Source organism: Equus asinus, chromosome X (genome assembly GCF_041296235.1).
Source record: "Equus asinus isolate D_3611 breed Donkey chromosome X, EquAss-T2T_v2, whole genome shotgun sequence".
Taxonomy (NCBI): Eukaryota; Metazoa; Chordata; class Mammalia; order Perissodactyla; family Equidae; genus Equus; species Equus asinus.
In genome coordinates, this window is record NC_091820.1 from 125,130,257 (window position 1) to 125,149,463 (window position 19,207).

The 19,207-nt window shown below is 39.0% G+C and overlaps 1 protein-coding gene across 3 annotated transcripts in view; it reads left to right on the forward strand.

Annotated features, from left to right (window-relative positions):
• The window catches only part of LOC106823987 (transmembrane 9 superfamily member 2-like), a 97,063-nt gene that overhangs the window by 30,558 nt on the left and 47,298 nt on the right, over nt 1–19,207 (forward strand). For all 3 annotated transcript variants that reach the window (XM_070502481.1, XM_070502479.1, XM_070502480.1), the window contains exon 7: nt 2,919–3,030. In XM_070502481.1, the coding sequence (XP_070358582.1) occupies nt 2,919–3,030 (112 nt within the window). The remainder of the gene's footprint in view (nt 1–2,918; nt 3,031–19,207) is intronic.

A 19,207-nucleotide genomic window follows, 5' to 3' on the forward strand; every position in this document is an offset into this window, starting at 1 on the left:
TTTGGTTGGAAAGGTAGCAAACACACAAAGTGTGATCCTCCAGGAAGCTAATCTCATCAGCCATATGAAAATCAAACTTAATGCTTTCCAGTCACATCTCAGGTTCTCAGACTCGGATAGATTAAAAAGTCCAAGAAAATAATTTTTTAGAGTTACATTTATTCTACAGCCAGCCGTGGTGGTCTAGTGGTTAAGATTCGGCACTCTCATTGCTGAGGCCAGAGTTCATTTCCAGGTCAGGGAACCACACCACCGTCTGTCCGTTGTCATACTGTGGTGGCTGCGTGTTGCTGTGAAGCTGAAAGCTATACCACAGTATTTCAAATACCAGCAGGGTCACCCATGCTGGACAGGTTTCAGCGGAACTTCCAGACTGAGACAGACTAGGAAGAAGGACCTGGCCACCCACTTCCAAAAAATTGGCCATAAAACCCTATGAACAGCAGTGGAGCATTGTCTGATATAGTGCCACAAGGTGAGAGGATGGTGCAGAAAGACCGGGCAGGGTTCCGCTCTGCTGTCCACAGGGTCACTAGGAGTCAGAATTGACTCAACAGCACTAACAACAAATTTATTCTCCATTGCCCATAGTAATAGCTTATGTATGCGTGTGATAAAACTTTTATCTAATCACTGTAAAGGTCATTTATTTGGGTCCCCTGAGAATAAGGACTGTGTTATAATTCATCTTTTTCAGAATTAGGTGATCTGCTCAAGGCCACAGAAGTGAGTTAGGCCTCAAGTTTTCTAGGCCTGCAATCTTGTGTTTTCTTTTAGGTACTGTACCCAGCTAATTTCCCTGATGGTTACCATAGTTGATCATCTCTTTTTTCTTAAAACACTTGCTTCATTTGGCTTTTGGGTTACCATACTTTCCTAGTTTTCTCCTGTGTCACTGGTTGCTTATGAGTCTTCTCATTTCTCCAACCTCTTAATGTTGGAGGGCCGCAGGACTCAGTCTTTGAACTTTCTCTGTTCTTTATTTATACTTACACCTTGGTGATCTGTATCCTGTCTCATGGCATTAGATACCACCATGACTCATAGACCTCTAGACTAGTATATTTAGCTGTCTACTTGACATGTCCACTTGGATGTCTAATAGGCATTTCAAACTTAACATCTCCAAAAATGAACTTTGAATCTTCTCTCCAAACCTGCTTCTCCTGTTGTCTTCTCTGTCTCAGGAAATGGCAACTACGTCTTTCCAGTTGCTCAGGCCCCTAAACCATGGCATCACCCTTGATTCCTCTTTATCTTTCTTCACTCATACCCTATATCCAGTCCAATCCTTTGGTTCTGGATCCAGATCCAGATCACGTGGCTCTATTTTCAAAATATATTCAGAATCCACCACTTCTCATCACCTCTACCAATATTACCTTGTCTGAGATATCATTATATCTCACCTAGATTATTGCCAAACCCTAACTGGTCTCCCTCCTGCCACCCTTGTCTTCTAGAAGTCTGTTCTCAATACAGCATTCAGAGCATTCCTTTTTAAGTGTCAACTCTTATGTAAGGCCAGTGGTTTAAAATAGGGCTTCTACCTTGATCAGAGATCTTAACACAGTTTTTGCTGCATAATCTTTCTTATATGAAATGCAGATATTTCCTATACTGAGGTCAAGGCCCATATTTAAACAGCAAATGTTGATGTGCATGATCACGCAGTAATTTAATTTTTCTCTTTTTTGTTAAGTTTTGATCTGTAGGCTTAACAATTATTATTTCTTTAATTCATAACTTTTAATATGTATTTTGGATTTGAATAGAATGCATGTATCCTACAAACACTTAATAAGGGCGTATTTTGTACCAGACACTGAGGTACAAAAATGAATAGAAAGAGGTGTATCTCAATAACCTGTGCACTTTTTTTTTTCTTGCTGAGGAAGATTGGCCCTGAGCTAACATCTGTAACCAATCTTCCACTTTTTGCTTGATGAAGATTGTCGCTGAGCTAACATCTGTGACAGTCTTCCTCTATTTTGTATGTGGGACACCCCACAATATAGCTTGATGAGCGGTATGTAGGTCCTTGCCCAGGGTCTGAACCTGTGAACCCCAGACCCCCAAAGTGGAATGTGCAAACTTAACCACTACACCACTGGGTTGGCCCCAACCTGTGCAATTGTGAGTGAATGGTTTTATTGTGCATATACATAACAATCCAGTAAGGATTGCATAGTATTCTTTAGACAGAAACCAAGGGATAAATTATACGTTGGATTAATATTTTAAAAGTGAAGCATCACTATTTCTTCTTTTGATTTTTCTATCTCCACTTTATTCCTTTTTTGCTTTTCAAGTGATATAAGAGTTTCTTTATTCCCGACCAGGCATTTGCTAGCTTTATCAGTCCTGTCTAGTTTCAAACTTCTCCAGTTTTTGTTTTCCATCTTCTGTTTTTAATAATCATTCTCTTTTTTCAAACACAAAAGATTCACATAGATTATGTCCTCAGTACCTTTCATTGCTAAATATGTTATTTTACACACAGTAGGCCCTCAAATCTCTGGGTGCTTATAAAAATGGTTTCTGCTTCATCTATTTCATTTTCTAACCCTACAGCTAAGGTTACAAGATAGGTTACTTAGTATATCGAAGAGGGATGAGATGAAAGATGAAAAATAAAGCCATTTGCTAATAGAAGGATTTTTTAAAAAAAAAATCTGTTAGGTAAAGAGAAGATTCTTAATTATTGCATTTTGGGCAGTTTATTGAGTCTCATTTGAGTGTTAGGGACATTTAGAAAGAAAAGTATTTTAAATTGCAAAGAGTTTCAAATTCAGACTATAGTGAAAGATCTTTTTTCTCAGCCTGCTATTGTGACATGCCTGAATATACATGAGTTGGAAATTTACAATGTCAGTTTGTTATAAAAATTCCCTTCCTTTTTTTTTCTCTTCGATTAGCTATAATCGTTCAGATGAAAACCACATAACTTGTGATGGACCCCCTATGGAAATTCCTGGAGAATATACAGATAAGTTGAATATAACCTACACTTACTCTGTGAAATTTGAAGTAAGTATTCCATGCCATCATCTTACTTTTTTCCAAATCAAGTATATAAATATCATATACTAAATTACTATTAAAGCCTCAATATTCATCAAAGTTGTATAACATAGCTAAGAGCCCAAGAAAGTAGGTAAGTTTTTTATGTTAAAACCAGTCAAAGGACAATCGTTAAAGGAATTGCTGTTTTAAAGTGGCTGCCTTTCAGGTACTGTGCCAGCTGCTTTACTTGCTCTTACTTCATACTGAGGTTTGAAAGAGGTACGTGGGAAACCAGAGGGGTGTCGTCTGGGGCTTGGCAGGCTGGCTGGCCGCTCACGTGGGACCTTAAAGGAAGAGACACAGTATAGTGTAGTGAAAAGAGCACACATATTGGACTCAGACTGACCTGCAGTTCAAACTGAGGCTTGGTCACTTACTAGCTGCGGGAGCTGAGGTAAGTCACATGATCGCGGAGGCCCGATTTCTTCTCATGTCATTTCATCCTCATTTTCAGAAAATGTAAAGCCCTTACCGTAACACAGATGTCCACATGTGTACGTCTGGATTCTTTTTTTGGTAAATAGCTATTTTTATAAAGATGGTATGTATTTTTGGTAGATAGATAGACAGACAGACTGACTCTTAACATTCTGGTAAATAATCTATCAGCTCTCTGATGCTGTCATTTCCCAAAGGGTTTTCTGGAAACGAGTTGCTTTTTATTTTATTTTGTTTATTTTTGCATGGTATTTAGAGGTGTTATGTGAAAAAAGGATTCTACAATGAGCTTACTTTGGATAATGCCAGGTTAAAAAATATTAAAACAATGGCTTCAAGAAGATTCACTATGTTAAAGCATGTGAATTTTCAAAAGATGATTAGAATATGCACGTTTCATAGACCATGGCGGAATTCATGGGGATGCAATGTTCAGTAGAATATACAAGGGAAAGACTGCACGTGTGCTGGTATACAACTTTGTACAAATGGGATATTACATGTACTATTTTCACTTACTGTGTATGTCGTGGACATCTTTCCATGTCGATGAATATAGAGTCACATTCTTTTTTTATTGACTACATAGTCATTTAATGTATAGGCCATAATTGACTTTTTTTAGGGCCCTATTGATGAAAACAACCCAAATGTCTAATTTTTTTTTATTTTAATTTTTTTATTATTATTTTTTTATTTTTTTTATTGAGTTATTGATAGGTTACAATCTTGTGAAATTTCAGTTGTACATTAATGTTTGTCAGTCATGTTGTAGGTGCACCACTTCACCCTTTGTGCCCACCCCCCACCCCACCTTTCCCCTGGTATCCACTAAACTGTTCTTGGTCCATAATTTTAAATTCCTCATATGAGTGGAGTCATACACAGATTATCTTTCTCTCGCTGGCTTATTTCACTTAACATAATTCTCTCAAGGTCCATCCATGTTATTGCAAATGGAATGATTTTGTTCTGTTTTGCAGCTGAGTAGTATTCCATTGTATATATGTACCACATCTTCTTTATCCATTCGTCTGTTGCTGGACACTTAGGTTGCTTCCACGTCTTGGCTATTGTAAACAGTGCTGCAATAAACATTGGGGTGCACAGGACTTTTGGGATTGCTGACTTCAGGCTCTTTGGATAAATGCCCAGTAGTGGGATGGCTGGATCGTATGGTAGTTCTATTTTTAGTTTTTTGAGGAATCTCCATACTGTTTTCCATAGTGGCTGCACCAGTTTGCATTCCCACCAGCAGTGTATGAGGGTTCCTTTTTCTCCACAACCTCTCCAACATTTGTTGCTATTAGTTTTAGATATTTTTGTCATTCTAACGGGTGTAAGGTGATAACTTAGTGTAGTTTTGATTTGCATTTCCCTGATGATCAGCGATGATGAGCATCTTTTCATGTGCCTATTGGCCATCAGTATATCTTCTTTGGAGAAATGTCTGTTCATGTCTCCAGCCCATTTTTTGATTGGGTTGTTTGATGTTTTGTGTTTGAGTTGCGAGAGTTCTTTATATATTAAGGATATAAGCCTTTGTCAGATATATGACTTGCAAATATTTTTTCCCAGTTAGTGGGTTGTTTTTTTGTTTCAATCCTGTTTTCATTTGCCTTGAAGAAGCTCTTTAATCTGATAAAGTCCTATTTGTTTATTCTTTCTATTGTTTCCCTTCTCTGAGAAGGCATGGTGTCCAAAAAGATCCTTTTAATACTGATGTCCAAGAGTGTACTGCCTACGTTTTCTTCCAGAAGTCTTATGGTTTCAGGTCTCACCTTTAGGTCTTTAATCCATTTTGAGTTTATTTTGGTGAATGGTGAAAAAGAATGGTCAATTTTCATTCTTTTACATGTGGCTTTCCAGTTTTCCCAGCACCATTTGTTGAAAAGACTTTCTTTTCTCCATTGTATGCCCTCAGCTCCTTTGTCAAAGATAAGCTGTCCATAGATGTGTGGTTTTATTTCTGGGCTTTCAATTCTGTTCCATTGATCTGTGCACCTGTTTTTGTACCAGTACCATGCTGTTTTGATTACTGTAGCTTTGTAGTATGTTTTGAAGTCAGGGATTGTGATGCCTCCCGTTTTGTTCTTTTTTCTCAGGATTGCTTTAGCAATTCGGGGTCTTTTGTTGCCCCATATGAATTTTAGGATTCTTTGTTCTAATTCTGTAAAGAATGTCATTGGGATTCTGATTGGGATGGTGTTGAATCTGTAGATTGCTTTAGGTAGAACGGACATTGTAACTATGTTTATTCTTCCAATCCATGTACATGGAATGTCTTTCCATCTCCTTATGTTGTCATCCAATTCTCTCAGAAAGGCCTTGTAATTTTGATTATATAGGTCCTTCACTTCCTTAGTTAAATTTACCCCAAGGTATTTTATTCTTTTTGTTGCGATTGTGAATGGTATTGTGTTCTTGAGTTCTTTTTCTGTTGGTTCATTACTGGAGTATAGAAATGCTACTGATTTATGCAAATTGATTTTATACCCCGCAACTTTGCTGTAGTTGTTGATTACTTCTAACAGTTTTCCAATGGATTCTTTGGGGTTTTCTATATATAAGATCATGTCGTCTACAAACAGCGAGAGTTTCACTTCTTCCCTCCCTATTTGGATTTCTTTTATTCCTTTTTCTTGCCTGATTGCTCTGGCCAGGACCTCCAGTACTATGTTAAATAAGAGTGGTGATAGAGGGCATCCTTGTCTCGTTCCTGTTTTCAGGGGGATGGGGTTCAGTTTTTGCCCATTGAGTATGATGTTGGGTATGGGTTTGTCGTATATGGCCTTTATTATGTTGAGGTAGTTTCTTTCTATGCCCATTTTGTTCAGAGTTTTTATCATAAATGGCTGTTGGATCTTGTCAAATGCCTTCTCTGCATCTATTGAGATGATCATGTCGTTTTTATTCCTCAGTTTGTTGATGTGGTGCATCACGTTGATTGATTTGCAGATGTTGAACCATCCCTGTGTCCCTGGTATGAATCCCACCTGATCCTGATGTATGATTCTTTTGATGAATTGCTGAATTCTGGTTGCCAAAATTTTGTTTAGAATTTTTGCATCTATGTTCATCAGTGATATTGGCCTGTAGTTCTCTTTTTTCGTATGTCCTTGTCAGGTTTTGGTATCAGCGTGATGCTGGCCTCATAGAATGTGTTAGGAAGTGGAGTTTTATTCTTTGGGATGTTTTTGATTGCTGTTTCAATCTCTTTCCTTTTGATTGGTCTGTTCAAATTGTCTGCCTCTTCTTGAGTGAGCTTTGGGAGATTGTAGGAGTCCAGGAATTTATCCATTTCCTCTAGGTTTTCCATTCTGTTGGCATATAGTTTTTTGTAGTATTCTCTTATAATCTGTTGTATTTCTGCAGAGTCTGTTGTTATTTCTCCTCGCTCATTTCTGATTTTGTTTATTTCAGCTTTCTCCCTTTTTTTCTTTGTAAGTCTGGCTAGTGGTTTGTCAATTTTATTTATCTTCTCCAAAAACCAGCTCTTTGTCTCATTGATCCTTTCTACTGCCTTTTTTGTTTCCATAGTATTTATTTCTGCTCTGATTTTTATGATTTCTCTCCTTCTGCTGACTTTGGGCTTCATTTGTTCTTTTTTCTCTAGTTCCGTTAGGTGTGCTTTAAGGTTGCTTATTTGGGATTTTTCTTGTTTGTTAAGATGTGCCTGTATTGTGATGAATTTTCCTCTTAATACAGCTTTTGCTGTATCCCATATGAGTTGGTATGGCATGCTATCATTTTCATTTGTTTCCAGGTATTTTTTTATTTCTTCTTTAATTTCTTCAGTGATCCATTGCTTGTTCAGTAGTGTGTTGTTTAGTCTCCACATCTTTGTGCCTTTCTCAGCTTTTTTCTTGTAATTAATTTCTAGCCTTATAGCACTATGATTGGAGAAGATGCTTGTTATTATTTCAATTTTTTTAAATTTGTAGAGGCTTGCCTTGTTTCCCAACATATGGTCTATCCTAGAGAATGTTCCATGTGCACTTGAGAAGAATGTGTATTCAGCTCTTTCAGGGTGGAGTGATCTATATATGTCTATTAAGTCCAATTGTTTTAGTTTTTCATTTAGCTCCACTATTTCCTTGTTGATTTTCTGTCTGGATGATCTGTCCATTGATGTGAGTGGGATGTTGAGGTCCCCTCCTATTATTGTGTTGTTTTTAACATCTTCCTTTAGGTCTGTTAATAGTTGCTTTATGAATCTTGGTGCTCCTGTGTTGGGTGCATAGATTTTTTTTTTATTTATTTTTTATTTTTTTTTTTAAAGACTTTATTTTTTCCTTTTTCTCCCCAAAGCCCTCCCGGTACATAGTTGTGTATTCTTCGTTGTTCTTCGTTGTGGGTTCTTCTAGTTGTGGCATTTGGGACGCTGCCTCAGCGTGGTCTGATGAGCAGTGCCATGTCCGCGCCCAGGATTCGAACTAATGAAACACTGGGCCGCCTGCAGCGGAGCGCGCGAACTTAACCACTCGGCCACGGGGCCAGCCCCGGGTGCATAGATATTTATAAGCGTTATTTCTTCTTGATGAAGTGTCCCTTTGATCATTATATATTCTCTCTCTGTGTCTCTCTTTACCTGTCTTATTTTGAAATCCACTTGGTCTGATATGAGAATTGCAACACCTGCCTTTTTTTCCTTGCTATTTGCTTGAAGTATTGTCCTCCACCCCTTCACCCTGAGTCTGTGTTTGTCCTTGGGGCTGAGGTGTGTTTCCTGGAGGCAACAAATTGTTGGGTCGTGTTCTTTAATCCATTTTGCCACTCTGTGTCTTTTTATTGGAGAGTTCAATCCGTTCACATTGAGAGTGATTATTGATGCATGTGGACTTAGTGCTGTTAATCTGTTGCTCATTATCTTGTTTTCCTGCGTTTCTTTTCCTGTGTGCTTTAGACTACCCATTTAATACTGCAATTTCTTATGCTGGGTTTCTTAGATTTTTCCTTATTTATGATTTGTGACTCTGTTCTGTACTTTATTTTAGTGTCTACCTTGAAGTTTGTATTTAGAATCTCGTGTATAATATAGTCTATTCTCTGGTGGTCTCTTACTTACTTGACCAATACTGATTTAGACCCTTTGCTCTTCCCCTCCTAAATAATTATTTTCATTTTTTATTCCAACTCGTCTTATTAATTGGTAGTTAGAGTGCTAAGATCGTCCTTGTTTTGGTAGTTTCCTTACCTTTACCCTAATGCTATAATTGAATATTTGCTATCCTGTTCTGGTTCTATCCATCGGTCTCCCTAGTCTGTGGATTGTGTCCCCTTTCTCCCTTTTTTCTTTTTTCAGGTATGAGAGCCTTCTTGAGGATTTCTTGTAATGGAGGGCTTTTAGTTACAAATTCCCTTAACTTTTGTTTGTCTGGAAAAGATTTAATTTCTCCCTCATATCTGAAGGAAATTCTTGCTGGATAGAGTATTCTTGGCTGAAGGTTTTTATCCTTTAAAGCTTTGAATATATCACTCCATTCTCTCCTAGCTTGTAGGGTTTCTGTAGAGAAATCCGCTGACAGTCTGATAGGGGCTCCTTTATAGGTTATTCTCTTTTTTTTTCTTACTTCCCTGAGTATTCTTTCCTTATCGTTCCTTTTTGCCAACTTTACTACTATGTGCCTTGCAGTAGGTCTTTTCACATTGACAAATCTAGGAGATCTAAAACCCTCCTCTACACACATTTCTCCGTCGATCCCTAGATTTGGGAAGTTCTCTTCAATAATTTCGTTAAGCACACTTTCTGCTCCATTTTCCTTTTCCATATTCTCGGGAATTCCTATGATCCTTATGTTCTTACTACTCATTGAATCCATTATCTCTCAGAGATTTTCCTCATTTTTGTTAATTCTTAGTTCTCTTTCTTCCTCTGTCTGGTGCCATTCAGCCTGTCTGTCCTCGATTATGCTGATTTGCTCCTCTAGGTTGTCTACACGGGCATTCAGGGAATCCGTATTCTGTTTTATCTGGTCCATTGTGTCTTTCATCTCAAGTAATTCTGTTTGACTATTCTTTATGATTTCAATCTCTTTTGTGAAGTAACTCCAGAACTCGGTTTGTTTCTCTATCTTTCTCTCTACCTCATTGAGTTTTTTGATTATAGCTGCTCTGAATTCATTATCACTTAGTTTACCTAATTCCAAGTCCTCAGGACTTAATTCTGTGTTTTTATTGTTTTCCTTCTGGTCTGGGGCTTTTATAAATTGCTGGATGGTAGAGGAGCGGTTTTTTCGCATGGTGGTAGAATTCAGTTGCAGTTACAGCCTGTCGCCACTAGATGGGGGTCGAGAGCGGCGTGTTAGCTCTCCGCCTTGGGGCAAGATGGCTGCGCCCACTGGCTTTGTTAGGGGGGAGGGGCTGTTATTCACACGCGCACCGGTCTGGGTTCAGATCAGTTCTGTTCTCTGGTCTCCCAAGGCCCTTGATTTATAGGGTCCCCGCAGACGGAAGCTTCCGTCCCCCCCGTCAGCAGGTCTCCACTGAATCAGTGAATCAGCGGCAGGAGTCCTGGATGATCCCCTGGTCGCACGGCCCCTCCCCCGCTCCTTCCCGACCCGCGCCACAGCCATCGCAGACTCTAGGGGAGGGAGCGATGTTCTCTCCTACCGTTCCGGCGCCTCCGAAGGTGTAAGCAAGGTTATGATCTCAGCCTTCTTGGTATTGTAGGTCTCTAACGAGCTGGCATTATGTTTATTCTCTGAAATTCAGTTCTTCCAATCTTTTGTTGTATTTTGGAGGGGAGGGAATCCCGGGTCAGCTCACCCTGCCATTTTGCTCCGCCCACCCCCAAATGTCTAATTTTTAATTATTATAAACAAAGCTTTAAAGAACATCCTTACTTTTTTACTTATGTGATTATCTCCTGGAGTTAAATTCCTAGAAGTAGGACTGTTTAGGTAAAAGAGTGTACACATTCTTATTTTTTAAAGATTGGCACCTGACCTAATACCCATTCCCAATCTTCTTTTTTTTTCTTCTTCTCCCCAAAGCCCCCCAGTACCTAGTTGTATATTCTAGTTGTAGGTCCTTCTGGTTCTGCCATGTGGGACGCTGCCTCAGCATGGCTTGGTGAGCGGTGCTAGGTCTGCACCCAGGATCCAAACTGGCGAAACCTTGGGCTGCTGAAGCGGCATGTGTGAACTTAACCACTCAGCCACGGGGCCGGCCCCAAGAGTGTACACATTTTGAAAACACCTTGCCAAATTCTTTTCCAAAAAAATTGCGAAGACTGAGGATCTGCTGTTTCCTCATACACTCAGCAATACTAGGTTTTTGTTAATCCTTTAAAGTCATGCTTCAGAATTTTAATTTTGTGAGTGTACCAAAAGGAGATAGGTTTATACTAGGCAAACTCCTAAGGGTCCAATGTGTAAACCAGAATACCAATGTATTAATGTAAATGGAGAGATATAAATGCCTAGTAGACAACACCATTCATGTTAGCTGGTTAGCACATCTGCCTGTAATAAAGATGTATAAGAAAGCAGATATAAATAGAACAGAATAAATAGAAAGTTTCTTGGTAAGCATAGGACACCAGAGCGAAGGGAGGTGAGGTATTGAAAGATGATATTCATGGCACTCTAATGCTATGCTTACCCATGGAGCAGATGTTTCTATTCATGGGTAGGCACTCTTAGCCCTGGACAGTGTTAGAGGTACTTCACCAAAAGAGTAACTTTGGGACTTTCCTTTCATAGGGAAAACTTTTTATGACTGTGTAGATCTATGTAATTTTCTTTTAAGGTTTTTTAAGACTATAAATCATATTTTTGATTCAGCTTTGATTATATACTTGATTTTGTATAAGGCTAATTTCTTATGGCTTTAGATATGCTTTCCTGAGACCACACCCTAATCACCTTATTTGGGATTAGGTCTCAAATTTCTTCAAACGTTTACAAATTGTGTTTGGTTTGTATCATTTCTATAGAGGGCCTGACAGCCATCATAACAGGATTCTTCCTAATCTCATTCTGAAAACAATTCCAGATTGGGGATGCCTTGCTTTTGTCCTTATGTGTCACCTATAGTGGTTATCTCCATTTTATAAATGAGGGGACTGAAGCCCAGCAAGCTGTGGTAATTTTCTCAGGATCATTGCTAGCAGGAGGTGGAAGTGATATTCAAACTCAGGACTGTTTGGCCCCCAAACTCATAGTTTTTCCACTATACTATTCTGGTTGTCTCTATTAAAGGTCTATTATATTTTATGCCTACAGAGTTACTGTAAAGAAAATGAGAAACGTTTATGTTAGAAATGTATGTGTGTGCTTTGAATCATTCAGCTAGAGGTCAGGATTACTTGGTCCTACATCCTGCAGTTTCCCCAAAGTACAATTGGTGAAAACAGGCAATTTACTAGTCCAATAAGTATAGTCCAGTACTCTAATCTCTGTATGAAATGCAGAAGTGTAATTTGGGGAAAGGAATGAAATACACCCTGAAGAAATTAAAATAACCTTTCCCTAATGATTGAGAATACTATTCAAAGTCTAAGCTTTTATCAGAAGTTGACCGAAGAGCTGAAGCCTTTCTATGTTTTTCATCACTTGTCAGTTGGCTATTAAAATTTACATGTAGGAACTCTTATGTTTACAGTAAAAGCCAAGAGAAAGCAGATCTAAATTGAAGTTCACATTCATACCAGGAGCCTACAGAGTATGGTATTAGTGGTGTGTCTGCCTGTCAGGAAGTAATTGTGGCTGCCAAAGGAGCTGAGGCACGAGTTCAGATGCAGCCACACCGAGTGGGGGAATGTGGGGACTCGCCTTAGTTGGGCTAGGTCTCAACCCCTTGTTCCTCGACAGTCTGGTCTGAATCCTGGAAGCTATTCTAGAAGCCGCAATTTCCCTTTCCCATTGAAACTCATTTAGGGTGCTTAGAAGACCCTTGGCTTCCAGAAGCGGTACAATGGAAAGAACCACACATATCTGAGTTTGAATCCTGGCTTGACCTTTGCTACCTGTGTGAACTTGGACAAGTTACTTTGAGCCTGAATTTCCTTATCTGTAAAATGGGGATGTCACCTCGTGTGATTGCTATCAGAGATAAACGAGCTAATATAAAATCTTTAAGCACAGTGCCTAACCCATAGTAGTCACACAAGGTTTCCTATTCCTTGTCTCAGATACAGGAGCACTTGATTTACAGATGTCTTCACGATAGTAGCTCGTGTATGCAGAGTGGAATTATGCAGTGAGAATGCGCCAAGCCACAATATTCTTCATCTGAACAGCACAAAGTTGCTGTCGTAGTTGCGGGGGGAGGGTGTAAGGAAGAGTGGTGATGTATATCTCTGATGATGCTGTTTCTTCATTTTCTGTCTTGGGTTGAAAATGCTTTTTTAACCCAGTTATAATGGTACACGTTAACATTTCCTAAACTGCATTCCCTGGAGAACACTAGTCAAATAAGTTTGGAAAATGCTACTTTCTCCTGCCTCCTTTCTCAGCTCCACAATGCACGTTTGCACGTTAGTAAACTATTTAAAAGTATCCTAATAAAGAAACCTTTTGACTGAGTCTAACTCAGCATTTTACAACCGTGCTTGACTATGGTGTTCTCTTCTGGAGTAACATTTCTGTCTCACTGTGGAGCCTACTTTGGGCATCCCAGGTGTACATTGTTGCTGTGTCTTAGAGTAATTTACAAGATCCTATTGAACCCATAATATAGTCTGAACTTTCATGAACAAATGAGAAGCAAGGCTTCATATATTGGTAACTGTAACTATAAAATAACTTAATCTACAATATGGGTTATGAAAATTTTGTCAACCAGCTGGGTACCTCATTGTCGTTTATTGAATTGCTTCAGTGGGCATGACAGAATTTGAAAATCACTATTTTTTCACCCTCCAAGTAAATAGTTGGTTCAGGTCAATATTATCAATGAATGTTAAAATTGTAGGTACATGAGTGTGGGGGAAACTGGTTATTTTCCCAGTGGCAAAGTATCACCCCACAGATTACTTGCTAATTGCACGTGGGAAAATACAGACATAAACAAGTGGATAAAGAAATAAATGAATATGAGTTCATATTGCTGTCTCTGTCATCCAGCACCCCAGTGTTCGTGCTAGCCCTCTCCCCTTGCTTATTTGTAACTTTTTTCCCTGACAGTGAGAAACCTGGCTCCCATCATCTACGATATATTGACTGATTTGTTCAACCCCAGCATAATGTAAAGTAGTGTCAGAACTGCTAACCCATACCCCTGTGAGAAACAAATTTATTAACTAGAACACAGTGTTTATAGAGCACTTTTTTTGTAAAGAAATATCTTATATATTTTTTCTTGTATCAAGTCTTTGAAATCCGGTGTGTATTTTACACCTACAGCCCATCTCACTTAGGACCAGCCACATTTCAAGTGCTGAATAGCTGCACGTGACCAGTGGCTGCCATCTTGGCAAAGATCTAGACCTTCCCATTTGCAGGGACTGTCTGCTTTGGTGTGTGCTTCTACGTGTTTCCCCCATTTTGTTGATTCTCACTCTCAATACAGGAAATCCCACCAAGTCCCGTGACATGGATTGATTCCAGGCCTTTTGCTGGGTGAGCTACACGGTGTCACTCTCCTGCAGACTATGGAAACCTTCCATGCATCTTTGGCACAAAGGTGTTCTTAGGGTCATGGGGAGAAGCAGGCGCAATCCTGACACAGGGATGGGGCAGTGGGACACGGACAGGAAGCCAAATTCCGTGCACACGTCAAATTAGTTACAGATGTCAGTGCCATGCAGCTGCAGCAGCTCCTCGGCCAACCTCCATCCTCCTGGGCCGCCTCTACCATCTTAGCGCAGCCACCTGCAAACTGCTGTTGGCCGCGGAGCCTGTGGTCATTAGCTGAGTTGTGGGCCTGAGCCCCTGGTCAGGCAGCTGCCGTCAGAAAGGTTCAGAGGCAATATAAGAATTTTTAGTTTAAACAGTTTTGTCTTTTTGCTTTTTAATTAAGCATCATGTGCACTTTATGTTTTCAGAAAATGAATCATGTTCCTAAATGGTTATAAAGTTTGGAGTTTATACAGCAGATTTATCCAGAAGTTATTGAAGGATGGCTCATAAAGATTACTATTTCATTTATATATCAAATATTTATTGAGTGCCTGTTATGTGCCCAGCATGGGAATTTTTATAAAGTACCTAGTTCAACTTTAGTTCTCACAATAGTCCTGAAGGCAGGTACTATTTTAAATCTCCATTTTGTAGAAAATAAAGCAGACTCATAGAGGTAAAGTCGCTTGCCCAAGGTCACAGATGTAAAGGATTATAATCCCAGATTAGTTTGACTAGAGGATGCAGGCTCTCAATGCAGCCTCTTTATTACATGGTGTCAGTTTTAGAATGGGAGGGAATTAGGGTGGGCAAATTGGCCCAAAAGGCTTTATAAGAGAAGGGCCTTGAGCTGGGCCTCGAAGGACGCTGAGTATGATTTGGATAGAAGGGACAGAGGTGTGTGAGGCATTGTGGGAAGGCCAATGGACTGAGTTAAGAGACCCAGATTTTAGGAATTTGGAGAGCTGGGGGTAGGGCTTTCGAGGTAAGAATGTACATGGTATATATGGGGAATAGTAAATAAACTCGTCCAATTGAGACAAACATTTTTCATTTGTTTATTCATTAATCAACAGGCAACAAATGTACTCTCTGTGCCAGGTTTTAGGTGCTGGGGTATGTACAGGCCCAAAAGATTCAGTCTCACACCCTGGACTTTAACTGTTTACGTAGTATTGGTAGAAAGGTTAGAGAGAGAGATTTGAGACAGATTTTGAATGGCCTTAAATGCCAGGCGAAGGTATTTCTAGTCACAATACTTTTACTCTAGAAACGTACTCTTTTTATACTACCAAGCAAAAGTTTTTTTGGTTTCATTCTAATCACGTTTCTTTTAGCTATGTTTTGGAGTTATATAAGCTTTATTTGTGGGCTAGCCTGGGACCCTAGCCACATTTATAGCGTTGCCTTTTTCCCCCAAATGTATTTCTGATTTTCAGGCAGCATAGGCCAATAACTGAATTGAGAATCAGCAAATTTTAGTGCTGGCTTGCTTCAAACTCATGCTGTGACCCTGAACAAGTTCACTTTCTTCTCTGGACCTCAGTTTCCCTATAATAAAACGAGGGAGTTGAGCTGGACAATAGTTCTTAACCCTATCGGATTGATGTCCTCTTTTAATAACATGTTTGATAACTCTCCCTTTACTATTGTAAAATTATATTAATAGATACCACATAATTAAACTTGTCAATACATGTCAATATAACACCCTAGCTATACTATAAAGGATAAGTGAAAAGAAAGTGACTTGTAATAAAATAATACGTATTTCAGTATATATTTCAGTCACTGTAAGATGCATGCACCTGGTGTATAATCACTGTAAGTGTGACAGCTGTGAATGCAGATGAATATACGAATATTGTACACTGTAGGTCACATCTTTCCAAATGATGCCATGATTTTCCAAAATGTTGATCAATTTTGGTAGTTTCAAACCAAACATGGTACCATTTCCCCTCAATTTACTTGGTAGTTGCATGCCTGGAAAAAAAAAATCAATGTATATTAAAGACATATAAAAATACTTTATGTTTATCTGTAAAATGGAGATAGAATCTCGGTGCAGATAATCGTAAGCAGTTTTCCACTCACACTAATGTTGGATGGGGCATTTGGAAGTTCTTCTCAATTCTTCATTGTTCGGGTCTCACTGTGCTGCCGGGCATCTGGCGTTCTCCTATGCTGCTTACTATCAGTGGCATCCTCACACATTTTCATTATGCCCCGTAGGGGGTGCTGCTCTCCCTGCTGAAAACATCTGGCCTAGAAGAAGGTCTAGTTGCCTGCCAGCGTGATTCTTTGAGTCCCTGCATGCGTTTTTACTGACTGAGACCCATGATGGGGTGCTGTGTCATGAATCAAGAAGTCTCATCTTTGTTTCTACCTCTGCTGCTTGTGCCTCCGTTATAAACAACATTAAAGACCTGTTCACCTCGTCTGATTGTGAGAATTGCTATGCCTTCTGAAAGATTTGGAAACTCTGGCATGTAAAGATGCAGATTCATTTATTAATTTTAAATGGATAAAAAAATAGGTTCCACTGCTTAGTTATCTTTTTGCATTTGTCATTTTGTTCTCAAACGTGCCTTAGGATTTTAATAATTTGCTCCTTTCTTATGGAAGAATAATGTGTGTTGTGGTCTATTATTTCCAGCAGGTGGCAGTGTTTGGTGCAAAAATGAGTTGGTTTAGCAACTGCAGATTTTCTAGGCTCTCCTTGTATTTAAACTCCAAACTTCATAGTGCATATTTGAAAGTGTCTCTCCTTTTTTAAAGACTTGATATGAGTTAACTTGCTTAAGGCAATGGATAGGCTGGTGAAGAGATGCATGTAATTCCAATTTTGATAAATTAAGTCACATTTTATTATAGGAACAATATTTTAATGGAATGGCTAAGATAAATCCTTTCATGCAGTGAATACTTACCCCTGGATCTGTCAGTTCTATAAATTCTGATTTTCTTATAGGTTTTTAAAAATAATTTATTTTGAAACAATTTCAGACTACAGAAGAATTGCCAGAACAATACAAAGCATTCCTGTAGTTCCTTTAACCAGATGCCCCAATTGTTAACATTTTACCTCATTTACTCCATGTTCGCTCTTCTCTGTGTGTGCTCATTATCATTAGTCTTCCTCTGAATCTTTTTTTTTGTGTGCGTGAGGAAGATTGGCCCTGAGCTAACATCTGTTGCCAATCTTCCTCTTTTTTCTTTTTTTTCTCCCCAAAACCCCAGTACATAGTCGTATATCTGAGTGGTAAGTCCTTCTAGTGTGGGACGGTGCTACAGTGTGGCTTGATGAGCGGTGTGCAGGTCCGCGCCCAGGATCCAAACTGGTGAACCTCAGGCTGCCGAAGCGGAGCACGCAAACCCAACCACTCAGCCACGGGGCTGGCGTCTGAAACTTTTTTTTTCTGGTGAAGAAGATTGGCCCTGAGCTAACATCTGTGCCAATCTTCCTCTGTTTTGTATATGGGATCCCGCCACAGCATGGTTGATGAGTGGTGTATAGGTCCGTGCACAGGATCTGAACCTGTGAACTCTGGTCTGCTGAAGTGGAACATGCAGACTTAACCATTATGTCACCAGGCTAGCCCCTTTCTCTGAATCTTTTGAGAGCTAGATAGATGTTTCATCACCCCTAAACACTCCAGAGTGTCTTTCTATGAAACGAGCTCACTTTCCTGGATCACTACCATACAACCCTCCAAATTAGGAATCAATATTCGTATCACATTACCATCCAATCCCTATCTATCCATCAAATTTCACCAGCTGGCCAACAATGTCACGTTTTCTGCTTCTCGATCCTATCCAGGATTACGTGTTGTGTTTAGTTTTTAGCCTCCTCCAATCTTTACCAATTCTTTAGTCTTTCCCTGTTTTCCACATCCTTGAAATTTTCCAAGAGTACACGTCTTACGTTGTGTAGGACGACCAGGATCTGTCTGATGGTTTTCATGACCAGGCCCAGGCCGTACATTCTTGGCAGGAATACTGCAGACTTGATAGCTCATGTCAGCAGGCATGTGATGTCAATCTGCCCTGTCACTGGTAATATTAACCGTGAGCACCTGGTCATCAGGTTGGCACTAAAATCCACAGGTGGCTTAAAACCCATTTTAATTAAAATCTATCGTTTGGGCATTTAAAAAAAAAAGCAGTGTACATTGACTTTCTTCATACTCCACCGCCAAACTTCAGAAAAGACACCTAATTACCCAGTTTTAAATGATAAGTCATTTCAAACATAACTTGGTCTGCACCAGTGCTTTCCTTTTGCTGAAAGCATGTTACTGATTTGAGGAGTGATAACACTGCATTAATGCTTCCCACGTTTACTGGGGATTACCAGTTAGGACCTTCATCTAGTGGGGATATTTTGTCAGAAGCTATCGACAGTTTGTGTTTGATCACACGTCAGCAGAAACAGCTTGATTGGTAATTGCATTTTCTTGTGTTTGCTTCAGTTCTGAAAACAATATTTAAAAACAAAACATCTTTTATGAACTTGTTGCTACAACATCTCAAAATATTGAACAACCAAATATGTAAAATATTAGAGTATTCAATAAGAAATGATGACTTTAGTTGAGCAGTGTTTTATAATTAAACAAAATACTCTAATAATAAACCTATTTGCAGGAGGTGGAGCCTGGTGGGTTTCAGTGAAGCAAGTTTTCTTTTAGTTCAATTTAAAAAATAAAATTGATAATACTTGCATATGGTGAAGACTTCAAATCATATAGAAAAAGTATAAGTAAAATTCTCCCTTCCCTTAATACCCCCACATTTCTAGTCTCTCCCTGCAAAAGTATAACCATTATTTTTTATTTATTCCAGAAAAATGTTTCCATCTACAAGATATGTATATTATTTTTGAGGGGGAAAATGGAATTTTGCTATATGTACTTTTCACCTTTCTTTTTTCACTTAATGCAGTTTCAAATACATATATATAGAATAATTCATATACATATCACTTAATTCTTTTTAATAGTTACATAGTATTTCTTAGCATGGATTACCATAGTTTATTCCCATTCTGACAGACATTTTTGGTTGTTTCTAGGTTTTTATTTATTTTTTATTTTTATTTATTTTTTCCTTTTTCTCCCCAAATCCCCCCA